General features: G+C 49.7%; 1 protein-coding gene across 2 annotated transcripts in view; it reads right to left on the bottom strand.

Annotated features, from left to right (window-relative positions):
• The window catches only part of MLLT6 (MLLT6, PHD finger containing), a 56,413-nt gene that overhangs the window by 16,632 nt on the left and 18,631 nt on the right, over positions 1-21,150 (bottom strand). The window contains exons 5-12 of one of the 2 annotated variants that reach the window (XM_088179415.1): positions 20,912-21,015; positions 18,244-18,337; positions 16,683-16,790; positions 13,801-13,899; positions 9,721-9,895; positions 8,111-8,701; positions 5,281-5,462; positions 3,449-3,566 (exon numbers count right to left, since the gene is read on the bottom strand). In XM_088179415.1, coding sequence (XP_088035541.1) covers positions 3,449-3,566; positions 5,281-5,462; positions 8,111-8,701; positions 9,721-9,895; positions 13,801-13,899; positions 16,683-16,790; positions 18,244-18,337; positions 20,912-21,015 — 1,471 coding nt within the window. The remainder of the gene's footprint in view (positions 1-3,448; positions 3,567-5,280; positions 5,463-8,110; positions 8,702-9,720; positions 9,896-13,800; positions 13,900-16,682; positions 16,791-18,243; positions 18,338-20,911; positions 21,016-21,150) is intronic. The other variant, XM_088179416.1, reaches the window with a different exon arrangement.

Below are 21,150 nucleotides of genomic sequence, written 5' to 3'. Positions count from 1 at the left end.
GGGGCTGGGAAAGAATTCCCAGAGAAGCTGTGGATCCCTGGGAGTGTCCCAGGCCAGGCTGGAGCCCCCTGGGATAACGGGGGGGGGTGTCCCTGCCATGGATCATCTTTGAGGTCCCTCCCAACCCAAACCACTCCATGATCCCACAGAAACCTCCCCAGCCCTCAAAACCATCCCAGCTTCCAACCAGATAAAAATCCCGGGATTTTTTTGGGCTCCCTGCTCATTCCCTGAGAGCCCCAGCCCCCACATTCCATCATCCAACACCTCCAGACTCTTCCCGAGGCTGGGAGAAAACTGGGAATGCTGAATCCACCTGTTCCATCATCATCAGGATCCCAGAAAAGCCGTGGGAGGAAGGACAAGGTGGGAGCTCAGAATAAAAATCGGAATTTTTTTGTGCTGCCAAAGGGATGAACCTGAAGGAATTCCCTGTTCCCCCAGCTGGAATCAGCTCATGTAGCACGGGAAAAATTGGGAAATTTGGGATATTGAGTTGGGTCCATGGGAGCTGCCTGCACTCCTGGGAAAGGGAATCGGGGTCAGAAATGAGGTGGGAATGTTTGGAGTTTCCCCAATCATCCTGTGAGGTTTGGGATTAAAATCTCCACGTTTTTCAGGGAAAACAGCCCCACATGGGAGGATAATGAATCCCACTGGAGAAAAATCCACTGGAATTTGGCTGTGCACCCTCTGAGCCACCAACTCCAGGGATGGACAAACCCCAAAATCCAGGAGCTGTCCCCAAATCTTCCCAGAAAAAAAAAAAAATCCTAAAACATCCTAAAGCTCCTAAAATCCCAGTCAAACAAAATTTTGGGAAAGGAAATTAAGGATGGGGGTGATTTTTTTGGAGCACTTTGGATGATTGGATCCACGCTTCATTCCTGACTAGATATTCCTGGATCCTGGGGTTATTCCAAAATAATGGCACAGGGAAGCAGAATTTTGGGGGAAAAAGTAATTCCAGGCAGGAATGTGCCCTTGGAACAGCAAATGAGGGAAGAGGGGCGTGGGATTATTAATTACACTAATTAGGGCAATGTTTCCAAGTCCTTGTCACTCAGCCTGACACCAGGCAGGGTTTGGTCTCCTGGGATTCTGCATCCCAGATTTCTGGGATAAGGGAGCGGGGTTGCACCAACAGCTGAAAAGCAGGAGGGTCAAAATTTAGGATCAAAAAATCAGCCCCAGTTTGTTTGAGGGGGGAAAAAAAAAAAATAAATGGAAAAAATCTTGGGATGCTCCAAGTTTCCTGCTCGTTAACCAGGCAGTTTTCCAAGGAAAATGGAAATTAGGTTTGGTGGGAAAAAAGCGAGTGGTTGTAAGGAATGCAGGGCTGGGAGTGGAAACCTGGATTTTGGGGCATCCACAGGGGAGGAAAATTCAGATCCTTAAAGGGGAAGAGCAGGAAGTGGGAGATGGAAATTGGGGAGTGAGGAGCCTCTGGCTGGAGAGAATCCCAAGAAACAAAAATTTCGGAGTTTTTTTTGAGGAGGCAAAGCTTTCACCGGGAGTGCCCGGCTTTGGGGTGGGAAAAAAAAAACCCAAAAATTCCAAAGGGAAGGAGGATTTGACATTCCTGAATTTTGCCAGCACGTGTCCAGGGACACCCAATATCCAGGGACACCCAATTATCCAGGGACACCCAATATCCAGGGACACCCAATATCCAGGGACACCCAATATCCAGGGATATCCATGATCCAGGGATATTCATTATCCATGGACTTTCACTCTCCAGGGACACCCATCATTCTCCAGGGATATCCATGATCCAGGGACACCCAATAATCCAGGAATATCCATTCTCCAGAGCCACTCATAATCCACGGGCACTCATCATTCTCCAGGGATTCCCAAATCCAGGGATATTCATTCCCAGGGACACCCATCATCATCCAGGGACATTCATTATCCAGAAACACCCGATTATCCAGGGATATCCATGATCCAGGGACACCCATTATCCAGGGACACTTATTATCCATGGACACCCATTATCCAGGGATATCCATTATCCATGGACATCCATTATCCAGGGATATCCATTCTCCAGAGCCACCCATTCTTCAGGGACACCCAATAATCCAGGGACATCCATTATCCAGAAACACACAGTTATCCAGGGATATCCATGATCCAGGGATATCCATGATCCAGGGATATCCATGATTATCCAGAGATATCCATCATTATCCAGGGATATCCATCATTATCCAGGGATATCCATTCTCCAGGGCCACAATTTAATGCAGGGCCACTCAATTATCCAGGGCCACTCATCATCATCCAGGGACACTCATGATCCAGGGAAACCAAATAATCCAGGGATATCCATCCTCCAGGGTCACCCCATAATCCAGGGACACCCAATTATCCAGGGATATCCATGATCCAGGGACACTCATTCTCTAGGAACACCCATCATTCCCCAGGAACACCCAATCATCCAGGAATATTCATTTTTCATGGACACTCATTTTCCAGGGCCACTCATTATCCATGGACTTTCATTCTCCTGGGACACCCATCATTCTCCAGGGACATCCATTATCCAGGAATATCCATTCTCCAGGGATATCAATCATTCTCCAGGGATATCCATCATTCTCCAGGGATATCCATTCTCCAAGGCAGCAGAGACCTTGTGTCCTGCTGGGAGAATCCTTGGGAATGGCAGCTGGGAATTCCTGGGAATTCCCGGGAGAATCCTCGAGAATTGCAGTTTGGAATTCCTGGGAATTCCCAGTAGAATTCTTGAGAATGGCAGCTGCGACATTCCTGGGAATTCCTGGGAAAATCCTCAGGAATTGCAGTTAGGAATTCCCGGGAATTGCCGGGAGAATCCTCAGGAATGGCAGCTGGGAATTCCTGGGAATTCCCAGGAGAATCCTTGGGAATTTAAGCTGGGAATTCCCGTGAATTCCCAGGAGAACCCTCGGGAATTGCAGCTGGGACATTCCTGGGAATTCCCGGGAGAATCATAGGGAATGGCAGCTGGGAATTCCTGGGAGAATCCTCGGGAATTGCAGTTAGGAATTCCTGGGAATTCCCGGGAGAATCCTTGGGAATTGCAGCTGGGAATTCCCAGGAGAATCCTCGGGAATGGCAGCTGGGACATTCCTGGGTATTCCTGGGAGAATCCTCGGGAATTGCAGTTAGGAATTCCTGGGAATTTCCAGGAGAATCCTCGGGAATGGCAGCTCAGACATTCCTGAGTATTCCTGGGAGAATCCTCGGGAATTGTAGTTAGGAATTCCTGGGAATTCACGGGAGAATCCTCGGGAATTTAAGCTGGGAATTCCCGGGAGAATCCTTGGGAATTTAAGCTGAGAATTCCCGGGAATTAACGGGAGAATCCTTGGGAATTTAAGATGGGAATTCCCGGGAATTCCCGGGAGAATCCCTGGGAATTTAAGGTGGGAATTCCCGGGCATTCACGTACCTGCCCGGCTGCTCTCCGGCTGGCTCAGGAGGGGGTTCAGGGACAGCCCCGAGGTCAGGGGGCTCCCAAAAATGTGCGAGGAAGGGAGGCTGAAGGTGGAACCCGCCAGGGAAAACACCTGCAAGGGAAATCAGGGAAAAATCCTCGTTATCCCAATCCCACGGCTGGGATAGATGACATTTTTAACACAGCTCCCACGTTAAAAATATCTCAGGAAGTCTGGAGAGAGGCCTGGGATGTCCCCAGAGCTGGGTCTGGAATGTCCCTAAAACTGGGTCTGGAATGTCCCCAGAGCCAGGTCTGGAATGTCCCCAGGGCTGGGTCTGGAATGTCCCCAGGGCTGGGTCTGGAATGTCCCTAAAACTGGGTCTGGAATGTCCCCAGAGCTGGGTCTGGAATGTCCCCAGAGCTGGGTCTGGAATGTCCCCAGGGCCGGGTCTGGAACGTCCCCAGGGCAGGTCTGGAATGTCCCCAGAGCTGGGTCTGGAATGTCCCCAGGGCAGGTATGGAATGTCCCCAGGGCCGGGTCTGGAATGTCCCCAGGGCCGGGTCTGGAATGTCCCCAAGGCCGGGTCTGGAATGTCCCCAGGGCCGGCTGGAGCTGTGGGAATGCTGTGGATCCCATCGCTCTTCCCGGTGGAACTGCTCTTGCCAGAGACATCCAGGCAGGGATTGGATCCCGGGGGACACAGAGGGACACAGGGGGACACGGGGGGACACAGGGACCCTCTGGGATCTAGGGGTGGGGATGGCAGGGATGGCACTGCCCAGGGGGGCAGGATTCTTAATAAATCCCGGCTTTATTCCTTTGTTCCGCCCTTTCCGTGTCCTCATGGGGAGCAGCTTCAAGGGAACACCCAGGGAAAACCCACGGGAAACCCACGGGAACATCCAGGGAAAACCCAGGGGATACCCACGGGAACACCGACTGGAAAACCCACGGGAATCGCACGGAAAACCCACGGGAAACCAACGGAAAACCCACAGGAAAACCCACGGGAAACACACGAGAACACCCAGGGAACACTCACGAGAACACCCACGGGAATACCCAGGGAAAACACAGGGAAAACCCACTGGAAAACCCAGGGAAACACCCAGGGAAACCAATGGGAACACCCAGGGAAAACCCAGGGCAAACCTACGGAAGACCCAGGGCAAACCTACAGAAAACCCACTGGAAAACCCAGGGAAACCCACCGAAACCCACGGAAAACCCACGGAAAACCCACGGAAACCAATGGGAACACTCAGGTAAAACCCAGGGCAAACCTACGAAAGACCCACGGGAAAACCCATGGAAAACCCAGGGAAACCAATGGGAACACCCAGGTAAAACACAGGGCAAACCTACAGAAAACCCACCGAAAACCTACAGAAAACCCATGGACAACCCAGGGAAAACCCACGGAAAAGCCAGGGAAACACCCAGGGAAAACCCAGGGAAAACCTACAGAAAACCCATGGAAAACCCAGGGAAACACCCAGGGAAACCAATGGGAACACCCAGGGAAAACCCAGGGAAAACAATGGGAACAACCCAGGGAAACCCAGGGCAAACCTACAGAAAACCCACTGGAAAACCCAGGGCAAACCCACCGAAAACTCACCAAAACCCACTGAAAACCCAGGGAAACACCCAGGGAAACCAATGGGAACACCCAGGGAAAACGCAGGGCAAACCTACGGAAGACCCAGGGCAAACCTACAGAAAACCCATGGAAAACCCAGGGGAAAACCCACTGGAAAACCCAGGGAAAACCCCACCGAAACCCCACCGCAAACCCCCCCCCCCCCCAAAAACGAACCCCGCGCGCTCCCCATCCCCGAACCTGCGTGGTGGAGCCGGCGGAGGCGGAGCAGGCGGGGATGGAGCTGGCGAAGGGCGAGCGGCTGAGCTGCGGCAGCGCCGCGCTGCCCTGGTGCGGGAGCAGCGCCGAGGGCAGCGGAGTGCTGCACACCGCCCGCAGCGCCGCGCCCAGCGGGATCGGGTCCTTGTTACTCGTGTAGATCCCTGCGGGAAAGGACATTCCTCCAGGAGCTGGCGCTGGGAGAGGGGATTCCTGCTTATCCCAGTGCTGGGAGAGGGGATTCCTGATTATCCCAGTGCTGGGAGAGGGGATTCCTGATTATCCCAGCACTGGGAGAGGGGATTCCTGATTATCCCAACCCTGGGAGAGGGGATTCCTGATTATCCCAACCCTGGGTGAGGGGATTCCTGATTATCCCAACCCTGGGAGAGGGGATTCCTGATTATCCCAGCGCTGGGAGAGGGGATTCCTGATTATCCCAACCCTGGGAGAGGGGATTCCTGATTATCCCAGCGCTGGGAGAGGGGATTCCTGATTATCCCAACCCTGGGAGAGGGGATTCCTGATTATCCCAGCGCTGGGAGAGGGGATTCCTGATTATCCCAGCGCTGGGAGAGGGGATTCCTGCTCATCCCAGTGCTGGGAGAGGGGATTCCTGCTTATCCCAGTGCTGGGAGAGGGGATTCCTGCTCATCCCAGCGCTGGGAGAGGGGATTCCTGATTATCCCAGCGCTGGGAGAGGGGATTCCTGATTATCCCAGCGCTGGGTGAGGGGATTCCTGCTCATCACAGCGCTGGGAGAGGGGATTCCTGCTTATCCCAGTGCTGGGAGAGGGGATTCCTGATTATCCCAGCGCTGGGTGAGGGGATTCCTGATTATCCCAGCGCTGGGAGAGGGGATTCCTGCTCATCCCAGCGCTGGGAGAGGGGATTCCTGATTATCCCAACCCTGGGAGAGGGGATTCCTGCTCATCCCAGTGCTGGGAGAGGGGATTCCTGCTCATCCCAGCGCTGGGAGAGGGGATTCCTGCTCATCCCAGCGCTGGGAGAGGGGATTCCTGCTCATCCCAACCCTGGGAGAGGGGATTCCTGATTATCCCAGTGCTGGGAGAGGGGATTCCTGATTATCCCAGTGCTGGGAGAGGGGATTCCTGCTCATCCCAGCGCTGGGAGAGGAGATTCCTGCTCATCCCAGCGCTGGGAGAGGGGATTCCTGCTCATCCCAGCGCTGGGAGAGGGGATTCCTGCTTATCCCAACCCTGGGAGAGGGGATTCCTGCTCATCCCAGCGCTGGGAGAGGGGATTCCTGCTCATCCCAGCCCTGGGAGAGGGGATTCCTGATTATCCCAGCGCTGGGAGAGGGGATTCCTGCTCATCCCAGCGCTGGGAGAGGGGATTCCTGATTATCCCAATGCTGGGAGAGGGGATTCCTGATTATCCCAGCGCTGGGTGAGGGGATTCCTGATTATCCCAGTGCTGGGAGAGGGGATTCCTGCTCATCCCAGTGCTGGGAGAGGGGATTCCTGATTATCCCAGTGCTGGGAGAGGGGATTCCTGATTATCCCAACCCTGGGAGAGGGGATTCCTGCTCATCCCAGTGCTGGGAGAGGGGATTCCTGATTATCCCAGCGCTGGGAGAGGGGATTCCTGATTATCCCAACCCTGGGATAGGAGATTCCTGTTTATTCCGCCTCTGACGGGGGTTATAGAGAGGAGATTTCTGCTTATTCCAACTCTGGGACAGGAGATTCCTGCTTATCCCAATGCTGGGAGAGGAGATTCCTACTTATCCTGCCTCTGGGAGAGGAGATTCCTGCTTATTCCAACCCTGGGACAGGAGATTCCTGCTTATCCTGCCTCTGGGATAGGAGATTCCTTCTTATCCCAACCCTGGGAAAGGAGATTCCTGCTTATCCTGGATCTGGGATAGGAGATTCCTGCTTATCCCAACCCTGGGAGAGGAGATTCCTGCTTATCCTGGATCTGGGAAAGGAGATTCCTGCTTATCCCGCCTGTCCCAAGGGTCAGGGAGCCGGGATTCCCTCCTCACTCCTCACTCCTCACTCTTCCCTTTTGGAAGCAGCGGGAAAGGAGCTGGAACACTCGGGATTGGGAATATTTGGGATCGGGAACACTCGGGATTGGGAATATTTGGGGTTGGGAACACTCGGGATCGGGAATATTTGGGATTGGGAACAGTCAGGATTGAGTGTCAGAGCCCCTCCTCTCTCGGCTGCCTTAACTCTTTCCTTCCCTGCGTGTCAGCTGTCCCCAGGACACGGCAAAATGTGCTGGGAAAGGCTGGGAATGGATGGAAAAGGCTGGAAAATTCTGGAAAAGGATGGGAAAAGATGGAGAATTCTGGAAAAGGCTGGGAAAGGATGGAAAATTCTGGGCAAGGATGGGAAAGGCTGGAAAATTCTAGAAAAGGATGGGGAATTCTGGAATGGCCTGGGAAAGGCTAGGAAAGGATGGAAATGGATGGAAAAGGCTGGAAAATTCTGGAAAAGGCTGGGAAATTCTGGAAAGGACTGGGAAAGGCTGGGAAATTCTGGAAAAGGTTGGGAAAGGCTGGGAAGGGCTGGAAATGGATGGGAAAGACTGGAAAATTGTAGAAAAGGATGGGAAATTCTGGAAAGGGCTGGGAAATTCTGGAAAAGGTTGGGAAAGGATGGGAAAGGATGGGAAAGGATGGGAAAGGATGGGAAAGTCCGTAAAATTCTAGAAAAGGCTGGGAAATGCCGGAAAATTATGGGAAAGGATGGAAAAGTCCAGAAAATTCTGGAAAAGGCTGGGAAATGCTGGGAAACTCTAGAAAAGAGGCCCGAGCAGAGGTGTAGGGAGGACACACCTGAGCCCAGCAGCGGCGACTCCACGCTCAGGCTGGGCAGGCTGGAGGCGTGGCCGAAGCTCCGGGAGGAATTCCCGACGCTGGAGCTGACCAGGGATCCCCCGGAGAAAGGCGAGGACGAGGTGGAGGTGGACGCAGCCAACTGGGCCCCCAAAACCTCCTTGCCCTTGGCCACCTTGGGCCGGCCGGGGCCGTGCTTGTTCTTCTTGCTGCCCTTGTGCTTCTTCTCCTTGAGCACCTCGCCCTCCTCGGCGCCGAGCGACGGCATCCGCTTGTGGCTGGTGCCACCCGCGGGGCCACCCGAGGGGCCACCCGCGGGGCCACCCAGGGAGGTGCCGGTGGCTTTGTAGTCCACGGGGGAGGAGTCACGGGCTCGCTGCTGGCCCATGGTGGAGGTGGAGAAGCGCATGATGGAGCCGAAGCCGGAGAAAATCACTTTCTGCTCGAAGACGTCGGCCTTGGGGCCCTCGTAGAGAGGGGAGCAGTGGGAGCTGGAGCTGGAGCTGGCGGCCTTGCGGAATTTCTCCTCCTCCTGCTCCAGCTTGGGGAAGGGCGCGAAGTCCTGGGAGCCGGGCAGGGCACAGGAGGAGCCTGCGGGCACCCAGGGGTGAGCGGGCACCCAGGGGGCACCCAGGGGTGAGTGGGGACCCAGGGGGCACCCAGGGGTGAGTGGGGACCCAGGGGGCACCCAGGGGTCAGCGGGCACCCAGGGGGCACCCAGGGGTGAGTGGGGACCCAGGGGGCACCCAGGGGTCACCCAGGGGTCAGTGGGGACCCAGGGGTCAGTGGCCACCCAGGGGGCACCCAGGGGTCACCCAAGGGTCAGTGGGGACCCAGGGGTCAGTGGGCACCCAGGGGGCACCCAGGGGTCACCCAAGGGTCAGTGGGGACCCAGGGGTCAGTGGGCACCCAGGGGGCACCCAGGGGTCAGCGGGCAGCGGCCGAGCCCCAGGGCAGGGAGGGGTGCTGGTGCTTCATGGATCCCCTCCTCCTCCCTCATCCCTCTCCTCCTCCTCCTCCTCCTCCTTCCTCCCTCCCCTCTTTCTCCTTTCTCCTCCTGCTCTCCTCTTCCTTCCCCTTCCTCTTCCTCCTCCTTCTCTTCTTCCTCCTCCTTAATCCCTTCCCCTCTTCCTTCTCTTTCATCCCTCTCCTCTTCCTCCCTCTTCATCCCTCTCCCTTTGTCCTTCATCCTTCCCCTCTTCCTCCTTGTCCTCTTTCTCCTCCTTCCTCCCTCTCCTCTTCCTCCTTCATCCTCCTCCTCTTCCTCCTTCATCCTCCTCCTCTTCCTCCTTGTCCTCTTTCTCCTCCTTCATCCTCCTCCTTCACCCCCTTCTCTCCCCTCCCACCTCCTTCATCTTTTCCCTCTCTCCCTCCTCCTCCTCTTCCTCCTTATCCATCCTTCCCCTCTTCTCCTTCATCCCTCTCCTCTTCCTCCTTCATCCTCCTCCTCTTTCATGCCTCTCTTCCTCCTTCATCCCTCTTCTCTCCTTTCTCCTTCATCTTTTCCCTCTCTCCCTCCTCCTCCTCTTCCTCCTTATCCATCCTTCCCCTCTTCTCCTTCATCCCTCTCCTCTTCCTCCCCTCCTCCTCCTCCTCCTCCTCCTCCTCACCCGCACTCTGGAATGTTCCTCCTGGCGCGGCCGCTCCGAATCCTCCGGAGCTTTTCCCGCTCCCGGTTTTCTTCCCCTTGTGGCCGCTGCCGTGGCTCGAGGATTTCCTGCCCTTGGCCTCCGCCCTGGCCACCTCCGAGCTGTCCTTGGTGGCCTCGTGGTGGCCACCAGAGCCCTGGGAGGGGACAGACACGGGGGTGACCTCAGGGACCAGAGCTGCCTGCACCCGGGGCTCCTTTTCCCCATTTTCCCGATTTCCCCCCAATTTTCCCTCAATTTTCCCGATTTTTCCCACAATTTTCCCAGCTTTTTACCCAATTTCCCCGATTTTTTCCTCAATTTTCCCGATTTTTTCCCCCGTTTTTCTCCCTAATTTTCCAGATTTCCCCCCAATTTTCCCCCCGATTTTCCCGATTTTTTTCCCCAATTTTCCCCCCAATTTTCCTAATTTTCCCCCCAATCTTCCTAATTTTTCCCCCAGTTTTCCCGATTTCCCCCCCAATTTTCCCGATTTTTCCCCCTCTCTGCCCACCCAGGGCACAGAAGTGACTTTGGGATCTGGGAATGACATCCCAGGAATTAACGAGGGAAGGGAGAGGAATCTCCAGCTCCAAAATCCTCCGGATTTGGCTGCGATTCCATCGGGATTTCACATTCCCAGCACTCCCATCCCACCTGGGGGATTCCCTTGGGAATTCCTTGGGATGGGACTGGAGATTTCCTGGGAGAATTTTCTCGGGAATGGGATGGGACTGGGAGAATTCTCTATGGGAATTTCCAGGGAATTTTCTCATCCTGGGATGGGACTGGAGATTTCCTGGAGGAATTTCCTCAGGAATGGGATGGGACAAAAAATTCCCTGAGGGAATTTCCAGGGAATTTTCTCATCCTGGGGTGGGACTGGAGATTCCCTGGAGGAATTTCCACAGGAATGGAATAGGATAAAAAATTCCCTAGGGGAATTTTCTCATCCTAGGATGGGACTGGGAGAATTCCTGAGGGAATTTTCTCGGGAATAGGATGGGACTGGAGATTCTCTAGGAGAATTTCCAGGGAATTTTCTCATCCTGGGATGGGACTGGGAGAATTCCCGGTGGGAATTTCCATGGAATTTTCTCATCCTGGGGTGGGACTGGAGAATTCCTTGAGTGAATTTCCTGAGGAATGGAATGGGACTGAAGATTCCCTGAGGGAATTTCCATGGAATCTCCTCATCCTGGGATGGGACTGGGAGAATTCCCTGTGGGAATTTCCTCAGGAATGGGACAGGAGATTCCCTGGGATCCCTGCAGCCACCCCAAAGCTCCAGCTGGGAATTTTCCCAGGGGTTGGAGCAGCACCAGATGTTCCCAAATCCCAGCAGAGCTGCAGGAGCTGGGGCAGAGAGGAGGGTGAAGGAGCCGGGCAGATGCCAGGAAATCCAGGATTTTGGGATCAGAGGGAGAAACGTGGGAATTCAGCAGGGGGGGGAGGGAGGGATGAACCCAAACCCGGATCCCTGGGGATGTGGAACCTCCCAAAAATCCCCAAATCCCTTCACGTGCAGAGCCCAGCGTCCCAAATTCACCCGGCTGAGGTGGCAACCAAAATCAACAAAATTCCTTTAATTATGGGATGGCCCGAAATGTGGGACCTTCCTGACATCCCAGCTCGGGATAAATCCCGGGATCCAAATCCAGCCCTGGATGGAACCCGACAGCTGCAGGCGCCAGATGTGCCAGGAATGCGACAGGAGGGAGGATGGGAACGGGGGAATTTCCCTTTTCCCACTTTTCTGGGGTGGATTTTCCTCCCCTTTTTCCCAGTTTTTTTTTTTCGGGTGGGTTTCCTGGGTGGATTTTCCCGCTCCCTTTCCCGGTTTCCCGGTGGATTTTCCTGCCCCTTTTCCCAGTTTTCCGGGTGGATTTCCAGGGTGGATTTTCCCACCCTTTCCCAATTTTCTGGATGAATTTCCCTGCCTTTTTCCCAGTTTTCTGTAGGGATATTCCAGGGTGGATTTCCCTGCCTTTTCCCAGTTTTTTGGCTGGATTTCCTGGGTGGATTTTCCTGCCCTTTCCCAGTTTTCTGTGGGAATTTTCCTGGATGGATTTTCCTGCTCTTTTCCCAATTTTTTACCTGGATTTTTTTGATGACTATCCCTGCCCTTTGCCAGTTTTTTGGCTGGATTTCCTGGGTGGATTTTCCCACTCTTTCCCAGGTTTTGGGCGGATTTTCTGGGTGGATTTCCCTCTCCCTTTCCCAATTTTTGTCTGGATTTCCCTGTCTTTCCCAGTTTTTGGCTGGGTTTCCCTTTCCCAGTTTTTGGCTGGATTTCCCTCTCCTTTTCCCAGTTTTTGTCTGGATTTCCTGGATGAATTTTCCCCTCCTTTTCCCAATTTTTGGCTGGATTTCCCTCCCCCTTTCCCAGTTTCTGGGTGTATTTCTCTCCCCCTTTCCCAATTTTTGTCTGGATTTCCCTCTCCTTTTCCGAATTTTTGGCTGGATTTCCTGGCTGGATTTCCCTCTCCCTTTTCCCAGTTTCTGTCTGGATTTCCTGTCAGGATTTCCCTGCCCCTTCCCAGTTTCCGTCAGGATTTCCTGGATTAATTTTCCCCTCCTTTTCCCAATTTTTGGCTGGATTTCCTGGCTGGATTTCCCTCTCCTTTTCCCAGTTCCCGTCAGGATTTCCTGTCAGGATTTCCCTCTCCTTTTCCCATTTTTTGTCAGGATTTCCTGTCAGGATTTCCCTCTCCTTTTCCCATTTTTTGTCAGGATTTCCTGTCAGGATTTCCCTGCCCTTTCCCAGTTCCCGTCAGGATTTCCTGTCAGGATTTCCCTCTCCTTTTCCCATTTTTTGTCAGGATTTCCTGTCAGGATTTCCCCCTCCTTTTCCCATTTTTTGTCAGGATTTCCTGTCAGGATTTCCCTCTCCTTTTCCCATTTTTTGTCAGGATTTCCTGTCAGGATTTCCCTCTCCTTTTCCCATTTTTTGTCAGGATTTCCTGTCAGGATTTCCCTCTCCTTTTCCCATTTTTTGTCAGGATTTCCTGTCAGGATTTCCCCCTCCTTTTCCCATTTTTTGTCAGGATTTCCTGTCAGGATTTCCCTCTCCTTTTCCCATTTTTTGTCAGGATTTCCTGTCAGGATTTCCCCCTCCTTTTCCCATTTTTTGTCAGGATTTCCTGTCAGGATTTCCCTCTCCTTTTCCCAGTTCCCGTCAGGATTTCCTGTCAGGATTTCCCCGCCCTTTTCCCATTTTTTGTCAGGATTTCCTGTCAGGATTTCCCTCTCCTTTTCCCATTTTTTGTCAGGATTTCCTGTCAGGATTTCCCTCTCCTTTTCCCATTTTTTGTCAGGATTTCCTGGATGGATTTCCCTCTCCTTTTCCCATTTTTTGTCAGGATTTCCTGGATGGATTTCCCTCTCCTTTTCCCATTTTTTGTCAGGATTTCCTGTCAGGATTTCCCTGCCCTTTTCCCATTTTTTGTCAGGATTTCCTGTCAGGATTTCCCTCTCCTTTTCCCAGTTTCTGTCTGGATTTCCTGTCAGGATTTCCCCCTCCTTTTCCCATTTTTTGTCAGGATTTCCTGTCTGGATTTCCCCCTCCTTTTCCCATTTTTTGTCAGGATTTCCTGTCAGGATTTCCCCCTCCTTTTCCCATTTTTTGTCAGGATTTCCTGTCAGGATTTCCCCCTCCTTTTCCCATTTTTTGTCAGGATTTCCTGTCAGGATTTCCCCCTCCTTTTCCCATTTTTTGTCAGGATTTCCTGTCAGGATTTCCCTGCCCTTTTCCCATTTTTTGTCAGGATTTCCTGTCAGGATTTCCCCCTCCTTTTCCCATTTTTTGTCAGGATTTCCTGTCAGGATTTCCCTGCCCTTTTCCCATTTTTTGTCAGGATTTCCTGTCAGGATTTCCCCCTCCTTTTCCCAGTTCCCGTCAGGATTTCCTGTCAGGATTTCCCTGCCCTTTTCCCATTTTTTGTCAGGATTTCCTGTCAGGATTTCCCCCTCCTTTTCCCATTTTTTGTCAGGATTTCCTGTCAGGATTTCCCTCTCCTTTTCCCATTTTTTGTCAGGATTTCTGTCCCCCTGTCCCGGCACCTTCTCGCTGGCGGTGGCGGCGGGCGCTGGGGGGAGGCTGCTGGGGGACTCCGGCCTCTTCTTGTGCTTCTGCTTCGGCCTCTCCTTGTCCTTGCGGCTCTGGAATTAAAAAAAAAACAAAAACAGGAACCTCTGGAATGCCGAAATTCCCAGTGCTGGGAAGATCCCACGGGGAAATCCAAAATAAATCCCCGTTCCTGTTATTTTCCGGTGGCAGATCCTAGGAATAAATCCAAATAAATCCCCATTCCTGAAATTTTCCACCACAGATTCCATAAATAAATCCAAATAAATCCCTATTCCTGCTATCCCATAAATAAATCCAAATAAATCCCTATTCCTGCAGTTTTCCAGTGGCAGATTTCATAAATAAATCCAAATAAATCCCTATTCCTGTTTTTCCAGTGGCAGATCCCATAAACAAATCCCTATTCCTGTTGTTTTCCAGTGGCAGATTTCATAAATAAATCCAAATAAATCCCCATTCCCATTGTTTTCCAGTGGTAGATCCAACAAATAAATCCAAATAAATCCAAATAAATCCCCGTTCCTGCAATTTTCCAGTGGCAGATCCCATAAACAAATCCCTATTCCCATTGTTTTCCAGTGGCAGATTTCATAAATAAATCCAAATAAATCCCCATTCCCATTGTTTTCCAGTGACAGATCCTAGAAATAAATCCAAATAAATCCCCATTCCTGCAATTTTCCACCACAGATTCCATAAATAAATCCAAATAAATCCCTATTCCTGCTATCCCATAAAGAAATCCAAATAAATCCCTATTCCTGTTTTTCCAGTGGCAATCCCAGAAACAAATCCCTATTCCCATTGTTTTCCAGTGGCAGATTTCATAAATAAATCCAAATAAATCCCCATTCCTGCTATTCCATAAATAAATCCAAATAAATCCCCATTCCTGCAGTTTTCCAGTGGCAGATCCCATAAACAAATCCCTATTCCCATTGTTTTCCAGCACAGATCCCATAAAAAAACCCAAGTAAATCCCCATTCCTGCAATTTTCCACCACAGATTCCATAAATAAATCCAAACAAATCCCTATTCCTGCTATCCCATAAATAAATCCAAATAAATCCCCATTCCTGCAGTTTTCCAGTGCAGATCCCACAAAATCCACCCCCATCCAGGGCCAGGAAAAATCCTTTATTCCTCTTCCACTTCCCTCAGATCCCAAATCCCAAAAAAACCCCCAAATCCTGAATTTTGGGGCTATTTATGGAAATAAAACCAACCCTGGGTTCTTCCTCCTACATTCCCAGAAATCCCAAAGAAAATTGGATTTCTGGGATGTCAGAGCTGTTTTTTAAGAGCTGTAGAATTGAAAATTCCCATTCCTAAATAATTCCTTCATCCAAAAAAAGCCTTTCCAGAGGTGGATTTGACCCATTTTTCCCAGATAATTTGATCCAAAGCAAATTCCCAAGTGGGAAATGAATAATTCATTTCCATCCCAAAAATCCTCTCCCACGCTGGCTAAAAATCAGGATTTTTATCCACTAAAATTTCAAACGTGAGAGGAAAAACCTCCGGATTTCGAGGTTTAAAGGCACCTTCAGCTCCTGGATTGAGGAGATCCCTGGGATTTGGGGAATTTTGGGGGAATTTTGGGGTTTTCTCAGTGTCCTGGGTGTAAAGATGTGTCCCCACGTGTTAGACCAGGTGTGGCAGTGATGCTGATCTCTGTGGGAGAGATCTCCTGTTCATGGGCCAGGTGTTAAAATTACGTCATCACATTGAATCCCACTAATTAACGGAGAAAATTACATCATCACATCGGGTCTCACTAATTAACTGATAAAATTACAGCATCACATTGGGTCTCACTAATTAACTGAGAAAATTCCATCATCCCAGTGGGTCCGACTAATTAATTGATGAAATTCCATCATCCCATCTAATCTCACTAATTAACTGAGAAAATTACGTCATTCCATGGAGTCCCACTAATTAATGGATAAAATTCCATCATCCCATTGAGTCCCACTAATTAACTGGTAAAATTCCATCATCCCATTGAATCTCACTAATTAACTGATGAAATTCCATCATCCCAGTGGGTCCCACTAATTAATTGATGAAATTCCATCATCCCATCTAATCTCACTAATTAACTGAGAAAATTACGTCATTCCATTGAGTCTCGCTAATTAACTGATAAAATTACATCATCGTATTTAGTCCCACTAATTAACTGATCAAATTACATCATCCCATTGGATCTCACTAATTAACTGATAAAATTACATCATCGTATTTAGTCCCACTAATTAACTGATCAAATTACATCATCACATTGAATCTCACTAATTAACTGATCAAATTCCATCATCCCATTGGATCTCACTAATTAACTGATCAAATTCCATCATCCCATTGGGTCCCACTAATTAACTGATAAAATTCCATCATCCCATTGGATCTCATTGCACTGATAAAATTCCATCATCCCATTGAATCTCACTAATTAACTGATCAAATTCCATCATCCCATTGGGAGATGCTCCACCCAGGGGAGGAGCCCAAGCCTTTCCCAGCCGGATCAAAGGTGAGATTTGGAACAGCAGAGCAGCCTTTTCCCACTGGATCCCAGAGGAAAACCAGAGCCTTGCACATCATCCCTGCAGCTTTGGAGGAAAACTGCACCTTGTGCAGGAGCCACAGCTGTCACTGCAGGATTGCAGCCACCATGGAATGGCACTGCACCAACACCTGACTGGTTCCATTCTCACTCTGTTTTTTTGTTTTTTTTTTTTTTTTTTTTTTTGTACTATTGCATGCATTTTATTTTTAATTTTTTTTTTTGTGTTAAATTATATTAAATTATATTTCTGCCTGTGAGTGTCTGAGCAGCCCACTGACCTTTTTTGGCCTCTCGTGGTGGGACAGGTGCTTCTCCTGGGCCGGCGACGCCGAGCGGCTCCTCCTGCCCGGGAGGAAGGAGCTGCTCCCGGAATGGCGAGAGGTCTTCTGGGGGAACCCGGGGTGGCAGGGGGGAAAGGGGAATAAAAATAAAAAAAAAAAAACAACAAGGGGGAAATGAGGGGGAAAAATAAGGGGGAAAGGGGGGAAAAACAAGGGGGAAAGGGGGGAAAAACAAGGGGAAAAATGAGGGGGAAAGGGGGAAAATGAGGGGGAAAACAAGGGATAAAGGGGGGAAAAACAAGGGGAAAGGGGGAAAAACAAGGGGGAAATGGGGAAAAAAATAAGGGGAAAATGGGGAAAAACAAGGGGGAAAATTAGGGGGAAAACAAGGGGAAAAGGGGGGAAAAACAAGGGGAAAGGGGGAAAAACAAGGGGAAAATGAGGGGAAAGGGGGAAAACAAGGGGAAAAGGGGGGAAAAACAAGGGGGATAACAAGGGGGAAAATGAGGGAAAAAAATAAGGGAAAAATGGGGAAAACCAAGGGGGAAAAGGGGGAAAAACAAGGGGAAAAATGGGAAAAACAAGGGGGAAAAATGAGGGGAAAAGGCGGAAAAACAAGGGAAAAATGGGGGAAATACAATGGAAAAAGGGGGGAAAAAGGGGAAAAATGGGGAAAAAGGGGAAGAAAACAAGGGGAAAAATGAGGGAAAAGGGGGAAAAACAAGGGGGAAAATGAGGGAAAAAGGGGGAAAAATAAGGGAAAAATGAGGGGAAAAGGGGGAAAAACAAGGGGAAAAATGAGGGGGAAAGGAGGGAAAATGAGGGACAAAGTGAGGGGAAAAACGAGGGAAAAAACAACGGAAAAGGAGGGAAAAGGGGAAAAAATGAGGGGAAAAATGAGGGAGAAGGGGAAGAAAAAGGGGGAAAAAGAGGGGAAAAAATGAGGGAGAAACGGGAAAAATGAGGGAAAAAATGGGGAAAAAAACAAGGGAAAAAGGGGAAAAATTAGGGAAAAAGAAAAAATTAGGGAAAAGGGGGAAAAAGAGGAAAAAGGGGAAAAAGAGGGAAAAGGAAAAAGAAAGAGAGAAAAGGGGAAAGGAAAGAGGGAAAGGGGGGGAAAAAAGGGAAAAGGGGAAGAAAGGAAATAAAAACCAGGGAGAAATATGGAAAAGGGGAAAAAATAAGGAAAAGGGGGGAAAAAAACGTCACCAGTGTCCCCCATTATCCCCCAGTGTCCCCAAGACTCTCCTGGGCTGTCCCTGCCCCAGTCCCCATCCCTAAATAAATGAAATTCCTGAAATAAATAAAATATCCTAAATAAAAATTCCCTGAACAAATAAAATTTCCCCAAATAAACGGAAATTCCCTAAAGAAATAAAAATCCCCCAAACAAATGAAAATTCCCTAAACGAATAAAATTCCCTAGACAATCAGGAATTCCCCTGGCAATCAGGAATTCCCAGGAAAACCAGGAATTCCCAGGAAAATCAGGAATTCCCAGGAAAACCAGGAATTCCCAGGAAAATCAGGAATTCCCAGGAAAATCAGGAATTCTCACCATTTTACTGAAGTGATATTTGCAGTAGCCACAATATTTGACGTTGTCAACTTCCAGCACCTCCTCCTCACACAGCAGCCCGGCCATCTGAGCACTGGGAAACATCAGGGAAAAATGGGAAAAATCACAGGGAAAAATGGGAAAAATCACAGGGAAAAATGGGAAAAGTCACAGGGAAAATCGGGGATAATCACAGGGGAAAATGGGGATAATCACAGGGGAAAACGGGGAAATTACAGGGAAAATCACAGGGGAAAATGGGAAAATCACAGGGGAAATTACAGGGAAAATCACAGGGGAAATCACAGGGAGAAATGGAAAATCACATGGAAAATCACAGAGAATATTACAGGGAAATCACAGGGGAAAATGGGAAAAATCACAGGGAAAATCACAGGGAGAAATGGGAAAAATCACAGGGAAAATTACAGGGGAAAATGGGAAATCACATGGAAAATCACAGGGAATATTACAGAGAAATCACAGGGGAAAATGGGAAAAATCACAGGGAAAATCACAGGGAAATCACAGGGAGAAATGGGAAAAATCAGAGGGAAAAATGTGAAATCACATGGAAAATCACAGGGAAATCACATGGAAAATCACAGGGAAAATCACAGGGGAAAATGGGAAATCCCAAGGGAAATCCCAGAGAAAATCACATGAAGAAATGGGAAAAATCACAGGGAAAAATGGGGGAAATCACAGGGAAAATCACAGGGAATATTACAGGGGAAAACACAGGGGGAAAATGGGAAAATCACAGGGAAAATTACAGGGAAAATCACAGGGAAAATCGCAGAGAAAATCCCAGAGAGAAATGGGAAAAATCACAGGGAAAAATGAGAAAAATCACAGGGAAAAATGGGAAATCACATGGAAAATCACAGGGAATATTACAGGGAAATCACAGGGGGAAAATGGGAAAATCACAGGGAAAAAACAGGAAAATTGGTTGGAAAATTGGCAGGAAAATGGAAAAAAAACCAGGGAAATGAGCAGGAAAAAAGGGAAAAATGGGAAAATCAACAGGAAAATCCCAGGGAAATCCCAGGGAAAATAACAGGGAAAATCACAGGGAGAAATCATAGGGAAAATCGGTGGGAAAAACAGGAAAATCACAGGGAAAATGGGGAAAAATTGGGGAAATCACAGGGAAAAAAATGGGAAAATCAATGGGAGAAAAGGGAAAACCACAGGGAAAATCACAGGGAATACAGGGAAAAATGGGAACTTCCTGGAAAACCCTCCTAGGCCAGAAGGAAGAGGCAATTCCAGCCCTAAATAATCCTGGGAGGGATCAACCCCAAACCCCACAACCCACAGGGAACGAGACCCCAAATCCAGGACAGGGGAATGAACATTCCAAAGGCTCCCAGGGAATTCCCAAACCTCAGAAACACCCTGGAAAACCCTGAAAAAAACCTGGAAAAACCTGAAAAAACCTGGAAAAACCTGGAAAACTCTACTGAACCAAAAGGAAGAAGAGGCAATTCCAGCCCTAAATAACCCCAAGAGAGATCAACCCCAAACCCCACAGCCCTCAGGGAACGAGACCCCAAATCCAGAGTCCAATTCCAAGGGCATTCCCAGACCTCAGGAACACCCCAGAAAAATCTGAAAAATAACTGAAAAAAACCTGAAAAAACCCAGAAAAAAATCTGAAAAAACCCAAAAAAAAACCTGAAAAAAAACCTGGAAAAACCTGGGTGGTGAAGGAAGAAGAGGCACCTCCAGCCCGGTGGGGGGATCACCCCAAACCCCACAACCCACAGGGAACGAGACCCCAAATCCAGGGTCCAATTCCACAGGCTCCAAGGGAATTCCCAAACCTTAGGAACATCCCGGAAAAACCTGGAAACCCCTGGAAAAACCTGAAAAAACCTGAAAAAAACCCTGGAAAACTCTCCTGAACCAGGACGAAGAAGAGGCAATTCCAGCCCTAAATAACCCCAAGGGGGATCAACCCCAAACCCCACAACCCTCAGGGAACGAGACCCCAAATCCAGGGTCCAATTCCAAGGGAATTCCCAAACCTCAGGAACACCCCAGAAAAATCTGAAAAATAACTGAAAAAAACCTGAAAAAAACCCAGAAAAAAATCTGAGAAAACCCCCAAAAAACCTGAAAAAACCTGGGTGGTGAAGGAAGAAGAGGCAATTCCAACCCGGTGGGGGGGATCACCCCAAACCCCACAACCCACAGGGAACGAGACCCCAAATCCAGGACAGGGGAATGAACATTCCAAAGGCTCCCAGGGAATTCCCAAACCTCAGGAACACCCCGGAAAAACCTGGAAAAACCTGGAAAAATCTAGAAAAATCTCCTGAACCAGGAGGAAGAAGAGGCAATTCCAGCTCTAAATAACCCCAAGGGGGATCAACCCCACAACCCCAAATCCAGAGTCCAATTCCACAGGCTCCAAGGGAATTCCCAAACCTTAGGAACACCCCAGAAAAATCTGAAAAAAACCTGAAAAAAACTGAAAAAAAACCTGTAAAAAACCTGAAAAAACCTGGGTGGTGAAGGAAGAAGAGGCAATTCCAACCCGGTGGGGGGGATCACCCCAAACCCCACAACCCACAGGGAACGAGACCCCCAAGTCCAGAGCAGGGAAGGAGCATTTGGGGAGGGAATTCCAGAGGTGAATTCCCGGGAATGTGCTCACCAGGTGACGTGGAAGGCCTGGCGGCAGCCATGGCGGTTGCAGGCCATGCAGGCCCCGGAGGCCGCTTTGCTCTCCCGGCCCTGCTCCTCACAGATGTAACACGTCTGGGATAGGGAGAAATAAAAAAAAAAAAAAATTGGGAAAAGTGAGGTTTTTTTCCCATAGGAAAAGCCCCCAGGAATTCCCAAATCTGGTGGGGTTTGTGTTGGGTTGGGAGGGATTTGAAAGCTCAGTGAATT

Source organism: Sturnus vulgaris, chromosome 27, assembly GCF_052056855.1.
Source record: "Sturnus vulgaris isolate bStuVul1 chromosome 27, bStuVul1.hap1, whole genome shotgun sequence".
Lineage (NCBI taxonomy): Eukaryota > Metazoa > Chordata > Aves > Passeriformes > Sturnidae > Sturnus > Sturnus vulgaris.
Note: the sequence above shows the minus strand (reverse complement) of the source record. Positions and strands in the feature narration are given on the sequence as shown.